Source organism: Orycteropus afer, unplaced genomic scaffold (genome assembly GCF_000298275.1).
Source record: "Orycteropus afer afer isolate SDZICR_OR568_19922 unplaced genomic scaffold, OryAfe1.0 scaffold00320, whole genome shotgun sequence".
In the NCBI taxonomy this organism is placed as follows: Eukaryota; Metazoa; Chordata; class Mammalia; order Tubulidentata; family Orycteropodidae; genus Orycteropus; species Orycteropus afer.
This window is the reverse complement of record NW_006921907.1, coordinates 994,427-1,011,167: the sequence shown is the minus strand read 5'-3', so window position 1 is coordinate 1,011,167 and position 16,741 is coordinate 994,427. Positions and strand designations below refer to the sequence as shown.

The 16,741-nt window shown below is 44.4% G+C and overlaps 1 protein-coding gene across 1 annotated transcript in view; it reads right to left on the bottom strand.

The window, feature by feature from the left end:
- The window catches only part of ELP1 (elongator acetyltransferase complex subunit 1), a 60,957-nt gene that overhangs the window by 1,762 nt on the left and 42,454 nt on the right, over positions 1-16,741 (bottom strand). The window contains exons 27-34 of the mRNA XM_007951947.1: positions 14,459-14,520; positions 12,675-12,737; positions 11,877-11,937; positions 7,632-7,745; positions 7,031-7,142; positions 4,853-4,980; positions 4,244-4,398; positions 1,475-1,550 (exon numbers count right to left, since the gene is read on the bottom strand). Coding sequence (XP_007950138.1) covers positions 1,475-1,550; positions 4,244-4,398; positions 4,853-4,980; positions 7,031-7,142; positions 7,632-7,745; positions 11,877-11,937; positions 12,675-12,737; positions 14,459-14,520 — 771 coding nt within the window. The remainder of the gene's footprint in view (positions 1-1,474; positions 1,551-4,243; positions 4,399-4,852; positions 4,981-7,030; positions 7,143-7,631; positions 7,746-11,876; positions 11,938-12,674; positions 12,738-14,458; positions 14,521-16,741) is intronic.

Genomic DNA, 16,741 nt, shown 5'->3' with positions numbered 1-16,741 from the left:
CTGATCCTGTTCATGGGGAGGTGTGAACAGGCTTACCTACTGAGAGCTGATCCTGTTCATGGGAGGTGTGAACAGGCTTACCTACTGAGAGCTCATCCTGTTCATGGGGAGGTGTGAACAGGCTTACTGAGAGCTGATCCTGTTCATGGGAGGTGTGAACAGGCTTACCTACTGAGAGCTGGGGAACAGCTGAGTGGGGCTGATGCTCTGTGCCCGTTTTTGGATTAGACCTTCCCTTTTCCTCCACAGCCATGCAACCAAGAAGGTCCCCCAGCTCTCAGAGAGTCTTAAGGCTCAGCTGGAAAAAGGAAGTGTTCTGTGATGTGGTAAAAGCATCTAGAACATTCCAGGGAAAAGTGTGACAGGTCTGACCTGAAGCTTCCCATCAGGCCAGCAGCGTAAAACACAAGGGGCAGAAATCACAACTGGATCGGCAGCAGCACAAACTGGACAATTACCAAACTGCCCCACGTCTAAGACCAACGTTTAGGATTTGGAAGGAAGTAAGTATCTTGGGATTGATCCAACAGAAGCTTGCCAGTCTCTAGGAAGAAGGGGAGCTAGGGACACAGTGGTCATTGTCAGGATGGATGAGGTCCACTGAGACGGAAGGCAGCTGTTCATCCCTGGACGCAACACTGGGTTGTTCAAGGTGAGCTTCATTTGAGTCCCCAAAAGCTATTTCAGATGTCATCAAATGCTAATATTACAGGGCAGCATTTAAACAAAAACATTTCAGAACACCACCCGTAAATGCTAGACAATGCAACTAACAACCATGAAAACTACCTATTACTTTAGAATGGGTAGCCTTTTGAAGGCTAAGAGGGGCTGGAAAGCTTGACTAACCCATCTCAAGGGCAAACACTCAGGCACCAAGTTGACCAGTCAACTTTCTGAAAAACAGCATTAGGGTGTTTTAACTTAGGGATAAATAACCTCATTGAGAATCACCTTACCCCCCACAAACATGCAAGATAAACGTTTCCAGTATAACTAAATATGTAACACACATGCAATGCTAAAGTTCTATGGGCACGTCTTCAAATTATACTGTTAAGCCTGAAGGAGATAAAACAGTCTACAGCAAAAATAAGGATTATGGAATGTCCCCAAGATACAATGTGTAACTGCCAATCATCAATAATGACAACTCAGAAGCATGTTTGGGACGTCAGTGTGCACTCTTTAGACTCAAACTTTAAGCCACACATGTGTGTGGACCAAAGTATGCCAGTATCAGTAAAATTTTCCCAACAACTGTACATTTAATGTCGTGTTGGTTTCTCCCCAGCCCGCTTCCACCACCAGAACCATTCAACTGATGTCTTACTAAAGATAACATCTTAGAATTGAAAGAAAATTGTAGTTAAATCACAACCTATCCTTACACTGTTGACCTTCTCAACACTTAGAGAACAATACTCCCTCTGCGTAGTGCTGTAATGATCTATAGAGGATCATAGATACTAACCAAGAACAGGGGCTGGAGTCTTCTGCTGTTGATAGGAGGCCATGATGCTGTTTGCAGTTGAATTGGGACCTAGAACCTAAGGAGGAAGCAGACTGGATCAGTAAACCTTGTCTCATACTTCTAATCACTAAACATACCAAGGCCAAATCCCTACCAGCAGTAAACAGCCCGTCACAGAAGCTTTCACTTTTCACTGGTGTGGTATCTAACACTGTCACTCTCTTCCCATGTAATTTTAATTCACCAGTTTCTCCACAGTCTCATCTCAGGTCTCTAAATCTCCTTTTTGTCACAACAATAAGGTAATGACAACATAAGAAGGAAATCCGCCAGGGCATACGCTTGGCCCTTTGCAAATGGGCAGTCCGTCCCGAGCGGAGGGGAGCAGTACAAGGACTACGGAACACCCGGGAGCATCACTGTACCCAGAGGCTTAGAGGGAACAGATAGTTCTTTATGAGCAAAAACACGCATGTTACAGGGTAGAAAGCAAAACCTGCACACGTTTTCAAGGCAGGACAAGAGCCTGCACAGGGTGTCACGCTGGCAGCTAGCCTCGTGGGGCCCCAACCACCACTCCCTGGTGCGTCTCTGCTCATCCCTGCATGCAGTCCTGTGACGGTAAGTGCCCAGAAGCAATGCATGTGCCTAAAGCCCTTCCACCTGCCTCCTGGTGTCACACACATGCCATCACCAGACACTAACAACCAAAACAAAAATACAAGTTTGCTGGTCATTTTCTCTGTAAGATTCATAAAGCTGGTATCTTAGAAGTTAATGTGATTTAAATAGTAGAGGGTAGGGAAGGGCATGGGGGTGGTATGCCCTTAGCTTCAAAATCACTACAATTTAAAGATGATTATTACATTTTCTCTACAAAATACACATTACAGTGAATTCACGTATTTGCGGGCTCCTGGTGGTGCAGTGGTTAAGGCATTTGGCTGCTAACCAAAAGGTTGGTGGTTTGAACCCACCAGCCACTCCATGGAAGAAACATGAGGCTGTCCACTTCTGTAAAGATTTACAGCTTTAGAAACCCAATGGGGCTCACTAGGACCCGAAGGCAGTGAGTTTGGTTTGGTTCTGGTTGGGTGGTGCAGTGGTTACTTGCCTAGTTGCTAACCTTAACACTGGCAGTTCCCAATCACCAGCTACTCCACAGGAGAAAGAAGTTGCAGTCTGCTTCAATAAACATTAGTTTTAGAAACCCTAGGGGGCAGCTCTACTCTGTCCTATAGGGTTGCTGTGAGTTGGAATCGACTCAATGGCAATGGGTTGAGATTCTTCGTTACTTTTATTTCTGTGGCCTACAAAGAGCTTTGAAGTCTACCCTCTTTTCTAACTTTCAAAACGTTCCAGTGAACCACAGGGGGAAAACATGACCCCCTTTACAATGGAGGCCACTGAGAGTCAATAAGCTTACGGGTTTGTAACCAGTGGGTTGATTACTAACCTTTCATCCCTCAGCTCCAAGCCCACCCTTCTACACACAGCTTATGATGCCAGGACGAGGAGCCTGAACAAACATTTCTCCTTTGCTAACTGGCCCCTGGTTCTGCTCTGTCACAGGGGACGCCAGAGGGAGAGGGCAGGCCTAGAGGAGGAAGAGCGGGTCCTTCATTGGCTTGCTTTCTTCCAACTCCTGGTAGCAGCTCTGGAGCCTGGCACCAGCTAGTTCACTCTTTTCTATTTACTTCCTCACTCAGAAGCAGCCTCATCATGTGCCCTCAGAAATATCAGCAACTGGTTGGTGACTCCTTCTGTTGTTGTTGTTGTTTGCCGTCGAGTCAGCCCGACTCATAGCGACCCCTCCTTGGGTTTCTGAGGCGATATCACTATGGAAGTAGGATTGCCCAACCTTCCTTCCGAGGAGTGGCTGGTGGGTTTGAACCGCCTGCCTTCTGGTGAACAGTCAAGTGCCTTAGCCACTATGCTACCAGAGCTCCCCGGTGACTCCTTCTAGGAGGTCTAATTCCCAGCTCAGCAAGGCCCCACCTCTGAGCCTCGGAACTCTAACAATCCGCCCAGCCCTGGGGGAACAAGCTGCTTCCTCCAGCCCTGTCTCACCACTGCTGCTCCACACCCCCCTTCTGCTTTCCCAGCCCTCCCAGAGGTGCCCAACCAATTCCAAGTCACTCCCTGATAACTGGTGTGGTTTCTGTCTGAGCGGACCCTGACTGACTCAACAGCCTTTCCAAATCCAAATGCAAACTCCTAACAATAAGCCTGAGGTGTGAGGGCTGAGCAGAGGTGTAAACAACAAATAGATTGTGATGCCTTAGAATTCTTGATGGGATAGGATACCTTCACTAGCAAAGCTTATCACAGTATCACAGTACCAGTGACAAGTCAAATTTCCCACACAACAAAAGGAAAAGTAACTGTCTGGGGTTCCTTTAAAGAACTCTGATCCCATCCACGAGTTCCCAAATGGGAGGTGAGAGGCCCTGACTCTGGCCCTCGCCCTCCCACCAACATAGCTGAAGGCCTGGGACAACCTAGTGACGATCCCATGTTCTCCAGGACAGCGGCCTGGTCTAGATAGGAGCTAACAGCTCTCTTAGCCTATGCCTGATGGATCAGGAGTCATGGTACAATCAAATGTAAACCTTCTTACTGACAGCTGAACGATAAACCTGAGATAACCTGGACATACTCAGTTTTGAGAACAGTAGAGTTCTGCTTTTGACTTTTAAGGAACGGTGTGATTGCAGTAACTTGTGTAAATGATGAACAAGCATACACTCTGTCTTTGAGGAGACTTACAGGTGTGGCTGAATTCTGCTGATGGGTCACAGTCCAAATTTCTGGAAGTGACTTTTCTATCAGCTGCAAGGCATCTTCAAAGGCCTTTTGTAATTCCTTTGCTTGTTCATCAAATGCAAAGAGAAACAGCACCTTCAAAATATGGTACATCTCATCTAGAGAGAAGAAATCAGACACGCTGGTAAGCTGAATCCCAGCCCCACGGCTAGTACCAGCCAGGTTCCTTGCCAAGCAAAAAGTATCTAACAGTGCACGACTGCTGCCAGCTCCCCCATTTTCTCCTTTCTTCCCAAGTGCCAGGAGAATCCAGCACACCTACTATAAAAGACCACCACACACACACACTGGGGCCAGGCAGGAAGCAGCATCTCCACAACCCTTCATCCCAGCTTCAGTGCTCATCTCTCCCAGTCTGGTCTGGTGGATGCCAGACAGAACAGCCGAGAAGGGCTGTTTCAGGATGTGTGCCCTGAAATGACCCTTCCTGCTCCAAGTTTTCTGTGCCTTCTCCAGCTGGAAACCGCATCCTACCTACTGACCTCTGCCTGTCTGCACGGCCTGTTCACGACTCTTTGTGAGCAAGAGTCAGTACTGGTACTGAGAATCTACCTTTCAGCTTCTCAATGCTCTGCACCACCTCCTTCAAGGCCTCCAAAAGGGCCTGCTCCTCCAGCGGACTCCCTTCTTTGAGGCTGTGCTTCTTCCGCTCGGCTTTGCGGCGGTTCTTAGACGATCGCCTATTTGAGATCAGAAATGTTTAAACGGGGTGCTCCTTGTGCTGACAGGACTGAATGAATGCATCTGCTGGCCACCGCCTTTCTAGGAAACTAGAGAGCCTGGAAATGGTATCTGGGGGCTGCAGTGTAGTAAATTACATAATGTGGCTTTTCTGGCCACAAGTCTTTGTGAACTCCATGGTGGAATTTGCCGTGAGCAACTGAGTAGCTCTTGATTGTTAAAGTTATCCACCTGGGAGCGGCAGGAAGCAATCTTCTGGGAAGTTCTCTCTCTGTCTCTGTCTGTCCCTGTCTCTCTCTCATGTACAGAATTCTGCTGTTGGGATTGGTGGGTTTGGTCACTCCGCCAGGCTCAAAAGGAGCCCTCCTAGAGGCAGAAGGACTCTCTCACTGCTAGCTGAGAGAAGAGAGAGACACGCGCTGCTGAGAGAGAGATGCAAGAGACACATGCTGCTGAGAGCCTGAGAGACACATGCTGCTGGGAGAGACACCGAGAGACACGCAGTACTGAGAGCGTGACGTGCTTACTGAGACTGCCGGCTGCTCTGTGAGATGGCCAGCTGCAAGAGACTGAGCGAGTTCCTGAACTTGAACTGTAGCCTGTTATTTCCCTAATAAACCCCATAATCTGTGAGTTCTGTGTGGCCACTGCAGTGAATTCTCGAACCCAGCAAAGAGGTGGTGGGTGCTACGGGAGGAAGGGTTGGTGTCAGGGTTGGTGAAAGGGCTGGAGGGAGGTGGCATGTCTGGCCTTGCAGGGATAGTTGTTAGGTGATTCTGTCTTCTTCTTGTGGGGTTAGAGGAGGTCAGAAGAGGTGGCCTCCCTGCCCCTTTAGCAGGGGGAAAGGGTGACAAGACTCAAAGCCATACATAAAAAAACTGGGAGAGGGAAGTCTTATAGGGAGGAAATAAAATTCTAAAACAACCCCCTGAGAAAAATAAACCTTAAAAAAAGTGACAATTTGCCTCACAGTTTTGATTAAGATGCAGAACAAAGTAAGGCTGTATCCGATAAGAGCTGAACAATGAATGGAAGATCAACCAAACAGAATTTTATAAAAAAAAACAAAATACATTTAAAGGAAGGAAAAGAAAAAAATTATGAGACAGACATACCAGACTGGAGTCAGAATATTATAAATATATAAATCTCATTCTTTCCTGCCTCCAAAACCCACTCACTGCTGTTGAGGTGACTCTGACTCATAGTGACCCTACAGGACAGAGAAGAACTGTCCCAAACAGGGTCCCCAAGGTTGTCAATCTCTAGAGAAGCAGACAGCCTCATCTTTCTCCCACAGAGCACCTGGTGAGGTCAAACTGCCAACCTTTTGGTTAACAGCCCAATGCTTTAATCAATGCGCCACTACAGTTCCTTTTCCTACCTCAGAGCTCTTGAATTCTGTCATTAGTGTTGTCTGACACTCTCCCTGACTTCTAAAACCTAGTTCCCTTTCCCACAAAGCTTCTGATCACCCACAAAACCTCACAGGTCTCCATTCTGACTTCTTAAGCAAAATCCCAGTTAAACATACAGTCTTGCATTCCTATCTCCTAAGCAGGACCATAAGCTCTTGTACCTCCTATCTCATCAGTTAGATGCTGGTACCATACCAGCGCACAGCTACATACACAGAAGGGTCTGACGTTGCAATGCTGGGATAAAGAACAGTGATTTATTTTATATTTATAACTTCTTTCAATTCTGACTTTGAATCAAAGAAGCCTGAAATCATTATTATTATAAAATCTTTCCCTTCTTCAATGTCTACATATCATAGTTACTCAACAACTTGTCCAATGAGTGAAATCAGACGGTATGTAAATGAGAACCAGTGCCAGTGCCTGACAGGTGGGCAAACAAAAGAGCTGCAGAGCGAGCATGACCTCTCAGATACGCTGGCAAAAAGTCCTTACACAGCTCCCATGATGCCTGTATAAAGTCTGTTCACTCCTGCCTCACTTTCCGGGTGGAAAACCAACCTATTTGCTTGTACTTTCTCCATACACCTAGGAGATGGCAACCATGCTGAGTTAACAAGATACATACGCCGATATCCTGGAGTTGCTGTGTGAGTATCTGCCACTCACGTCACTGGCAGTCATGACACTGCTTGTTTCAGAGAAGAGGTCCGACTCTTGACCATGGAGCCCCTCATCATCTAGAAAAGCAGAACCAGATGCACAGTGGGAACACCCCGTTAATGCAGGTCTCCCTTCAGTGGGTGAATGAAAGACAGTCAATGGGGGCATGCCGAAGGAGGGGTAAAACTGACACAAGCTCATCTCAGAACAAAATGAGATCTTACATACAGCTACCATCACTGCAAACCAGCAGCTTACCAAACTTTTTTTTGTTTTATTTTTTGGCCAAGGGACCTCTGGAAATGAGGAAATTCATTTCCTAAACAGACTTGGTCAGCTGCTCTGGTTGGAGGCGGTGGTAGGATTTGGGGCAGAGCCCGTCACTCATGGTCACGATCAGCCCTCCCTCTGCACATGTGAACATGCAAAGCCCCTAAGGGTTTCACAGAGGCCTCAGACTTCCCCATGGAGACTCATCAAATCGCAGGGGGCACCAAGCAGCTAAGACAAACTGTGATGTTGCCCCCCTGCCCCCAAACGTCAACAGTCTTCACGCAGACACTCACCCAGATTCACCTGCTGTGCTTGCTCCTTAAGCTCTCGAACCACCGATAAACGTCTCTTATGGCGACTGAATGTGGCTGTCTGAGAGTCAAGAAATGCCATGTAATTTTTCTGGGCTGGGGGACAGAATGGAAGATCATCTGAGCATGGTATTTAAGCAAACAGGAAAATTTGTAAGGGGTGGGAAGAGTGTTGGAAGTTGGAATTTAACAAAAATAAACAGGCATCTACGTTTTCCAAGCAAGATTCTTTCTTTCCTTATGAGTATTAACTTACACACTTTTAGGAGAAGGACCTTGAGAAGAAGAATCCAAATCTTAAGTGTTCACCAGTTAATGACTACTTCTTAGTCAGAACCAAACACCCTGAATGAATGAGTTGCTGGGCATGGGAGCTGAGGACCACAGTCTCGGGGGACACTAAAGTCAAGTGGCATAACACAGTCCACAGAGATGGTGCTCTGTGTCCTTCTCTGGTGGGTAGTGACTGGGGTCTTAAAAGCTTGTGAGCATCCACCTAAAGCCCAACTACTGGTCTCTCCTGTCTGCAGTGAAGCGTGATGAAAATGAAAGACACAAGGAAACAGTCCAACAGTCCATCTCAGCCTCCACGACCAGAGGAACTAGATGGTGCCCAGCTGTCACTGCTGACTGCTCTGAAAGGATCAAATAGGGGTCCTAAATAAAGTGGGAAAAATGTAGAACAAAACTCAAATAAAAAGACCTGGCTTACTGGTCTGATAGAGACTGGTGAAACCCCTGAGACTGTAGCCCTTGGATACCCTTTAAGCCAGGAACTGAGGTGGCTCCGCTTTCAGACAAATGATAGAGAGGCCTGTAAGGTGGACGATAGCGTCAGGAAGGAATGCACTCATTAGAACAGTCAACCATATGGGATCAAAAGGGCAGCATGTGCCCAGGGACAAAGCTCAGAAGGCAGGAAGGGACAGGAAATGGGGACAAAAGGACATGGGAAACACACGGAGGAAGTAAGAAGAATGCTGTTGCATTGTGAGGACTGCAGTGAATGTCACAAAACAAACATGTACATATTGTTGAATGGACAACCAATTTGCTCTGTAACAATTCACCCAAATCACAATTAAAAGAAAACATTTAAAAAGTAGAGCAGAGCCCGCACTTGGGTCTCTGAGCTGCTAACATACATTTTCCTTCTTATATGATTTTATTACTTTTGAAAGAAAAGTTATTAAATTGTTTACTTCAACAATTTTTGGTTAAATAATAAACACCTGACTGAATCCTAAGTTGTGTTTTTTTTTTACCCCCAATAGTTTTTCTTAGTCTTATATTATTTTGACAACAAAAGAAATTAAGAAATACTTGATATAAAAAAATAAACAAGAGTTCATCAACATCAGTCCAGAATCCTCTCTTCTGGTACACTTCTAAAATCCCCTGGACAGAGACTTGGTGTCTACTCTAGAAGTGGTCTGACAAACAAGGGAGTGAGTGCACAGGAAGCTGCCACCAGACCAGCAGGCAACAGTCACTGAAGTGCTTTTGTCTAATCACCCCCCAAACTGCCCATGGGTTTTGAACAAATGTATCCATTGATTTCTTAAAATTATTGCCCAAGATAATGGTTCTACAAGTGTATTTGTATGTTCTGTAACAATTCCCAGGTGTATAGTAGAGCTGACAAGGGACAAGGTTGTAGTCACTTCTTGGGCACAACCAGCTACCCAGAGGGAGCAAGTAGTTGAACCTGTAGTCGCAGGGGACATCAAGTTCAACCGGCACAACATACTACACAAAACACTGTTCCACCTCCTACTTGGCGAGTAGCGACTGGGATCTTAAAAGCTTGCAAGCAGCCATCTAGATGCAACGATGGGTCTCTCCTCATCCAGAGCAAAGAAGAATAAAGACAACCAAAGATTCATGGAAACAATTAGATCGGTACACCATGCGATCCATAGCCTGTACGACTATGAGACCAGAAGAACTAGATGGTGCCTGGCTACCACTGTCAACCACTCAGAGAGGGATCTATGTAGGAGATCCTGGATAGAGAGGGAGAACAATGTGGAACAAAAGTCAAAATCATACAGGGTTGGGGAAAGAAGACCAGGTTTGCTGGTCTGATGGAGCCTGGTGGAACCGTTGAGACTATGGTCCCTAGCTGCCCTTCAGATCTGGAACTGAACCCACACCTGTGGCTTCCAGCCAAATAAAAGACAAGCATATGAGTTAACATTTACATTAGGCAGATACACTCCTTGGAGAGAACAATCATGGGAGAAGAGAAGGGCTGTGTACGCACAGAGAGACTGCTCAGGGGGCAGGAGTGCATGGAGGGAAGGACACAGGGAAGAGGTAACTATCAGGAGGAAGTGGGAGGGGAGCTGTTGCATTGGGGTAAATTGTAGTCAATGTCATGAGACAAAGTGCATGTGAACTGCTGTATGGAAAGTAAATTTGCTCTGTAAACTTTCACCCAAATTACAATAAAATATATTAAAAACTAAAATCATTGCCCAGAGGAAAACTATACAAAATATTAATGCCAACAGTAGACTATATACATAAAAGAAAGCAAAATACTACTATTCAAAGACATTTTATCATCTTTAGGTATTAGGCCTCTGCAGATGAATTATCTGCATTTCCCCAGGTTCTCAATGGTGAGAAAAACCTACCTAAGAGCTGCCTAGATGGCCATCTAGATGCAACGATGGGTCTCTCCTCATCCAGAGCAGAGAAGAATGAAGAAAACCAAAGATACACGGAAATAATTAGTCCAAGGGACTAATAGACCATGTGATCCTCAGCCTATATGACCATGAAACCAGAATTAGACGGTGCCTGGCTACCACTATCAACCACTCGGAGGGAATCAGTGCAAGAGATCCTGGATGGAGTGGGAGAACAATGTGGAACAAAACTCCAAATCACAGAAATAAAGACCAGGTTTGCTGGTCTGACAGAGTCTGGTGAGACCCCTGAGACTATTTTGCTGGCCCAATAGAACCCAGTGAGACCCCTGATACGATGGCCCCTAGTTACCCTCCAGGTCTGGAACTGAACTGACTCCTGTGGCTTCCAGCCAAACAACAGACAGGCATATGGTGTGAACATTTACATCAGGGAGATACACTCCCTGGAGCAATCAATCCTGAGAAAAAGAAGGGCAGTGTTTGCACAGAGAGACAGCTGGCGGTGGGGGGCAGGAGTGCACAGGAGGGGAAGACACAGGGAAGAGGTAACTACAGGGAGGAAGTGGGGTGAGGGCTGTTACACTGTGGGGAACTGCAGTTACTGTCATGAAAGAAAATGTGTATGAACTGCTGTATGGAAAATGAATTTGCTCTGTAAACTTTCACCCAGATCACAATACAAATTTCTAATAAATAAATACAGTATATGGCAGAGACCAAAAAAAAAAAAGCTGCCTACATGGACTGTTGCCGCCCAGAGAGGATGTTTTCAGTATCCACATGAATGATACAGAAAGACGCTCCCACTGTTTTAATTTGGAAGGGGGAAGCAGGAGCAGGCAGGTTACAAATACAAACACACGTTAATGTCAAAAGCCAGACATTACTACAGAAAAGACTGTTTAACAAAGCAATTCTTAAAGAACTGTGCAAGTCAAACTGAGGTCCTTCCTCTCCACCTTGCTTTTCAGGGGTCACAGTGAGCACCAGAAGATTCTAGAGCTGGCAACACTCATCTATTCTCTAGGGATCATGGACTTATTTGCAAAGGTTCTTCTTTTGTATTTTGTAAAATTTCAAGCCTATATCAAGTCACATTTATTCAACAAACATCGGGACGCCCTTCCTCTAAATTTACCGATTGTTAACACTGCCACATTTGCCTCCTTTCTGTTTATTTGTGGAAAGTTTTAAGGGTAAGCTGTAGATATGATCTTCCTCCACTGAATACATCACTATGTATCTCTTGAAAATAAGATTATTCACATCATCACAATACAGTTATTACATGCAGGAAACTTACCACTGACCACATACTATTATTATCCAACACAGAGTTTGCTTTTAACTCTATTACTCCCACATACCAAGCACGGGTTTGAAATATTCAAATATTTTGTTATTATTTAACAGCTTAGCATATTGAAAAATTTCAGTCAAAATTAAATGTTATATCCAGTGGAGAATTTTCATTGACTCCACATAACAATACATTATTAAAAGATGCAGTAAGAGCCTCACCTCTCCACGTCCAAATGAGGAATTTGATCTACAAATGGGCCCTTACCTTCTAAAATGGAAGGCTTTATGTTGGTTTCTATGATATCCAGTCTGTTATATTTGTATACCTGAAAGGAAAAACAATAATTTTAAGCAAAAAGACTTCTAGTCAAAGGAGAGTTTAGATTCTTAGGAAGAAATGAGTCACTTTCAGAGGTGACTGGGTGTTTCTCAGAGGAGCAGGCCTCCTTTACAAGGTGGCCAAAGGATAGTCAACTCATTTCAGTAAGAACAGCACTGTGATTCAGGTTTGGAATGGAACTCACTCCTGTGGTTTCCAGCCAAACAACAGACAGGCATATGGGGTGAACACTTACATCAGGGAGATACAGTCACTGGAGTGATCAATCGTGGGAGAACAGAAGGGCAGTGTTTGCACAGGGACAGAGCTTAGGGGGAGTGGGGGCGGGAGTGTATGGGAGGAAGGACACAGGGAAGAGGTAACTACTGAGAGGAAGTGGGAAGACAGCTGGTACATTGCTGGAAATTGCAGTCAATGTCATGAAACAAAATGTGTATAAAATGCTGTACAGAAAATGAATTTGCTCTGTAAACTATCACCCAAATCACAATAAAAAATTTTTTAAAACAGGACAAAAAAACCCAGCACTGTGAATCTGATATTATCAAAAGTAAGTTTAAAAAAGGGGTTTAATAGCACTTCCTACCCTTAGACCCAGAACCTGAACTAGCTCTACTTGAATTCACTAGCCTCACAGGACAAGGGATTCCAGCGGATCTCGTCCGCTTTGCTCTTTCTCGGCTTAGCACACAACTCATGGAGACATTTAAAACATTCTCTTACCATTCGCAGAGCCTCTTCCCAGGCAGCCCCATCTAACAGCAAGAGCACAGCTTCTTCATAATCCTGACAAGGGAACATGCGGGAAGATAACAGGCTAATGCAGCAAGGGTGTCAGATGCCACCTAACAAACTACACCTGCCTACAGGGCTGCCTCTGTCCACCGCAGCCTTAACCCCAGTCCCGGTTCTCAGCATCATGCCTGCCCTAGAGTCCATGTTCAACACGCACTGACTCAGAAGATAAAGGAGGGATACATATTCTGGAACAATGACAAAGCACATGGCAAGTGTCATCTCCCTATATATACCTGAACATTAGAACCAGTAAATATCAGAACTGTTAGAAATGCCCACTTCCCCAGCTTCACCAACAAGTTTGATCCAGCAAGTGCAGGTGGGCTCTGGAATTGTTAGCAAGACCACATTGTGAATATGACAGATTAGACTAGTAATCTTCTAAACTTTTTTTTCTTTGAAAAATTTAAAACCTCCAGAAAACTATAAAACTCTAATAACAAACACCAGTATATCCTACAGACTTCAAATGTTTTTGATTCTGTACAGTTACCAGTAAAAATATTTTGATTAATTTTTATAATTATTTATCTATAATTATAAACATGTATTTACTAACACTTTATGTATCATATAAAACAATCCATTTAAACAGGATGACATATCTAAGATAACTGGCTGGGTTTCCTCAAGTAGTTGTCATACAAAGGGGAGGGGAGGGAGACATTAGGTTAAAAGAGCTTTGAAAGGACACAAGATACAAAATGCAATACATGGCCCTAGACTGAAACCTGTTTACATCAATATACTCTAAAGAACACTTTTAGAACCACTGGGAAAATCTGAATATTAATTGTTAGATAAAATTATACTTCAATTTTTACGTATTTGTGTGTATGTGTGAGAGAGAGAGAGAGAGAGAATTTATTTACAGAGGAGAAAAAACAGATGGTAGCCCCTTATCAATTCAAATAACAATAGCAGGTGGTATCTCAACCCCAATCTCCTATCTTATTATGCACGCTTTATTCATTGAGGTTTTCTGTTCAAACATCTAAGCTTTCCAGGATCTAATATAAAATTTTAGTTACCTTCCTTTATTCAACCTATTTGCATGAAAGACACTGAAGTTTTTTAAAAGCACAACTGTGTATGCAAATGTATCATATATGGTGGTGCTCTCCAGTGACAACTGTAAAAATACTCTCTTGCTCAAGGTCAAAACTCTGGAAGGCAATAATCTCTTGTATCAACCGGGGAACCTGTGCTCTGTTAGTCTGTGGCCACTGCCTGTGCAGTTTTATTATTTCCAAAATAAATCCTGTAATTCTATCAAAAGCTCATGTGAGTATTTGTCCTCATCATCTGCTGGAAACCTGGAACCTCTCGAGCTTCCTGAAGTGCAACTGAGAGGGGGCGTGAAAACCAAAACAAAAAGATTCAATTACTTTGGTTTATAAAGGTCTTTTCTCACTGTTTCTACTTTGGCAACGTTAACATAAAAAGCTGAGCTACCCTGAGATTTAATTTAGTGCTTTCTACCAAGATCAAAGCCCTAGTACGTATGATGGCGCACCTCTTTGGTAGTCTACCCCACAGAACTTACACTTACTTAGAGATGCACTGAATTTGATTCCCAAGTCAAGCCAGCAAGGCAGATACTCTGTCCAGACTTGCCAATTACCCACTATTCCTTTAATGGTCATGACCAGGAAGGTACAGCTGCGAGAGTTTGCTGGTTAGCAAGGGAGCCCCGGGAGGGAGTGTACCTGGGCGTACTGCTCCAGAACTGTGGCTGCGTCACCGTGCCTCCTCTGCTCAAGCAGCTTCCCTGCAAAGGGTAACAATAAACACTTCACCGCAGTCGCCCAGTTAAGAACAGCCGTACCAAAACCCAGAGTGAAGGCTTCTGCCGATACAGAAGAGTTGTGCTGGCTTCGATCATTTATCTAAATTACAATATTTTTTATAGTTAGAGACTGAGCTCTGTGCATGTATTCAAATATAACTGCTTTAAACAGCATTTCCGAAGGTGTTCCCTAAGGCCGCTCCATGGGATAATAAAACATCATACAGAAGATTCCAGGGTCATTCCGTCCACTTGTGAAGTAATGGTAAACCACAGTTACATTCTTTTACTGCAATGCTTCTTCAATATGCCTCTAATACATTCCAAACTATGTGCTTTGTGAACTGCTGAGGAAAAGAGGCAGACATACTATGGAATCCAATCTCAAATGGCAGTCAGAATCTAAACTGAGCATGCGATGTGCAAATCACATGTTGTCAAAATTAGCCTTGACAAACGCTCCAAAGGCTCGCCTATGGGAAATTGACATAGTACCGATCGCTAATCCATTTCTTCCTCTAATACAAAGACTGCTATTCCTTTGGTTGAGCACCAGAGGGAGACAGGTGGCTAATGTGTGGGGTCACGTGGCATCTTCAGATTCTGGAGTCACTCTCAGCCCAGTTGCAAGGATCACACCGGGAGAGGCGTGCAAGACTGGAGGCTGACCGCGGGACTGACAGATAAGCTTCCATCTTCTGCTCACTCCAGAGCATATTAGCACAGGAAAAAACAGGCAGAAGCACGCCTACAATTTACACAGCTCTCCTCTGTTTGCTGAGCCTGTGCAAGCTAACTAGGCACATGAAACACCTCCACTGTGCAACATTCCTCAAACATCTTTGGCCACCACTCCCACCTCCTTTCTCGTTTTGCTAAGAATCTGGGAGAACTAGGTGTACGCCAGAGTCAAGCATGGCAAACAGCAAGCTAAAAGTTGAACATAATACAAGAGAAGCTAATGCATCCTAAGAACAAGCTAACAAAATGGAAAGCAAAACCTGCTGCCCTTGAGTCAATCCTAGAGGACAGAGTGGAGCTGCCCTGTAGGGTTTCCAAGGCTGGGATCACTAAAGAAGCAGACCGCCACAGCTTTCTCCTTAGGAGCGGCTGGTGGATTTGAACTGCTGACGTTTCAGTTAGCAGCCAAATGCTTAATCACTGAACCAGGAAGGCCCCTTCCAAAACAAAGTTAGGAGTAAATTACCGATTAAGTGTCTAAAACAGAAGGAACAATGCAGCCAGAACAAGTAAGTCAAAGTTCTGAGATAAAGAATTCTCAGCAATGGTAAAAAGAGTTCAACTTGGAAACTAGGGCTATGGAAGAGCCGACGGATTTAATAATCTGAAAATGCCAGAGAAGTGATACTGTTACGTTGTCAGCTATACAATTTTATAATTCAGTGGAAAACAACTAATGCAAATAACCAAAGAAGATATGGCTGTTAATGTGATAGCATATAATTCAGAATTTTTTAAGGGTTGGTCTTTTCAAAATGGGTGGGTGAGAGCCATAACCACATTTATATAACAACATTTATGAGACTCCTGCAAAGGTAGGAAAAAAACACACCGGTCATTCATGTACTTAAGCACACACACGTCCTCACACTTGTACACAAGGAGCAAGGCACCAAGAATGCTCTTCATAAAGGAGAACAGCTTAAAACCCTCTCAACGTCCTGGGGGACAGTGACGTCAACAAACACTACATGATAAACAGACCACTTAGAAAAATAGTAGAGTACATATCAAACAAAGTTAAAAATAGTGAAAACTGTGATTAGAATCATCAATCACATATATACGTACGACACAGACGCAAATCCATCAAGACAGCTGCAAGTCCCAGAGACTACAAGGCAGAGCAGAACCACACCACAGGGTTTCCAAAGCCATACTCTTTAGAGAAGCAGACTGCCACATCTTTCTACTACAGAGTGGCTGGTGGGTTTGAACCATCAATCTTTCAGTTAGCAAATGAGTGCTTAACCACTGCACCACTAGGCCACCGTTATGTGTAAAAACCAAAAATCAAACCCACTGCCACTGAGTTGACTCTGACTTTCCTCTCACGGAGTACCTGGTGGGTCTGAACTGCTGACCTTTCAGTTAGCGTACAATGCCTTATCTATTACACCACTGTTGTTGTTATGTGCCATTGAGCTGGACCTGACTCATAGTGACCCCTCCTTGGGTTTCC